At 53.3% G+C, this 1694-nt stretch overlaps 1 protein-coding gene across 1 annotated transcript in view; it reads right to left on the bottom strand.

The window, feature by feature from the left end:
• LOC104499082 (bromodomain-containing protein 4-like) overlaps positions 1–1694 on the bottom strand; it is a gene marked incomplete at its 3' end in the record, with an annotated part of 8203 nt that overhangs the window by 4676 nt on the left and 1833 nt on the right. The window contains exon 2 of the mRNA XM_010142543.1: positions 1014–1142. Within this exon, the coding sequence (XP_010140845.1) occupies positions 1014–1142 (129 nt within the window). The remainder of the gene's footprint in view (positions 1–1013; positions 1143–1694) is intronic.

Raw genomic sequence — 1694 nt, 5'->3', positions numbered from 1 at the left:
CGGCTGTCACTGACTCACGGTGCTGAACGGGGGTTTCCGCCCTCGTTATCGTTCTCCATGGAGCAGAAAGTCCAGTTCTGAGTTCCCAGCATCACGCAACGCTTCATCACCGCGGCTGCTCCAGCTTCCCATTCTCCAGGGTCAGAAATAACCTCCCTGGGTTCTATCCAGCATTTAATTAATTAATTGGAAGTAATTAATTTATTGGATGCTCGTCTCTGTGACTCAGAAGCTCCTGTCTGGCTTCTCCTGGGGGATGCTCTCCATCCCCTCAGCCCCAGCCAGGGCTGACGCCGGGGGCTGCCCCGGCCCAGCAGCAGGACCTCGCCCTTGGCCTGGTTGAACCTCCTGAGGTTCCCCTGGGTCCCACCTCTCCAGCCTCTCCCGGTGCCAGAACGTCAGTGATGGGGTTGGGGAAACCAAACGTAGGAGCTCTTGGTCCCCTCGTGGTGTTTCTCGCTTGGCACCGACTGGCGAGACTTGATCTCCCAGATCAAGGTGCTCTGCCCCGCTCCGGCCAGGTGAGCCCGTCCAGCAGCTCCCAGTTCCCAAGGAACGAGGGAACCTAGATGGTTTGGAGCACCTTGCTCAGACGTGGGGCTCCTTCCACAGCGAGTTCATTAACTACAAACCCTTCAGAACGGGAGGAGAGCAGGAAACTTCCCCAGAAGGATGATGGAAGAGCAGCAGGAGGCGGCGGGTGCTGTCACTTATCATCTCTCCAGGGGAGAAAAAGGACATTTTGGGGCCGTGCTTTCCCTTCCTACTCCCTTGTCAAAGGTGAAGAGGACACAAAGAAGATGCTACTCAACACAACAAGAGTTTGAAGCAGCCGCTTGGGCGGAGCTGGCATCTCCCCACATCACTCCTGCAGCAAAAAGGATCATTTCTTCCACCGCCATCCACCAAAGGTGGTTTCTTCAAGTTATTTCAAGACCCTGTGGCCCTTAACGCTGGAAAAATTAGTCAAGCGACGCCGGCGGAGTCCGAAAAGCGAAGCCGCGTGTCCTTACCTGCAGCTTCCGGGCCATGGCCACCACCTCGTGGTCCGCGGGGTTGTACTTGTAGCAGTTGGAGAACATCAATCGGACGTCGGCCGCGAATTCCTGAGCATCCCGGTACTCCCGGGTCTCCAGCTTGGACTGGGAGGGAGAGGAGGGGAAAAACCCACAAAACCCTCATGTTAAGGGTGCAAATACACCAAATCCACCCACCAAAGAACCGTGGCCCCGCGGATTTCACGCTCCCCATTGGATGGCGTCCCACACTGGACGGACTCGTTTTGCTCAACAAATGACTGATTTTGGTCAATGAATAACTAAGGCTGGTCAGAAAGGTGCTACTTTTGGTCAAAGAATGATTAATTCTGGCCCAAAAATGACTAAATTTGGTCAAAGAGCAGCTGATGTGGGTCAGAAGAGCTAATTTTGGGCAAAAACCAACTAATTTTGTCACAGAATACTAATTTTGGTCAATGATTGACTCATTTTGGTCAAAGAACTTGAATTTTGGTCAACAAACGGCTAATTTCGGTCAAACAACAACTAATTTTGGTCACAGAACGGCTCGTTTTGGTCACAGAACGGCTCATTTTGGCCGAACAAAGGCTTGCGGATGGTTCTTGTGAACCAGAGCTGACCACGGTCACCCCCCAGTGAAGCACAGCAGAGCCCCACGTGCTCTCCAAGCCACTT

This window comes from Buceros rhinoceros, unplaced genomic scaffold (genome assembly GCF_000710305.1).
Source record: "Buceros rhinoceros silvestris isolate BGI_N320 unplaced genomic scaffold, ASM71030v1 scaffold33088, whole genome shotgun sequence".
Lineage (NCBI taxonomy): Eukaryota > Metazoa > Chordata > Aves > Bucerotiformes > Bucerotidae > Buceros > Buceros rhinoceros.
The sequence above is the reverse complement of the archived record's forward strand: the minus strand, read 5'-3'. Positions and strand labels throughout refer to the sequence as shown.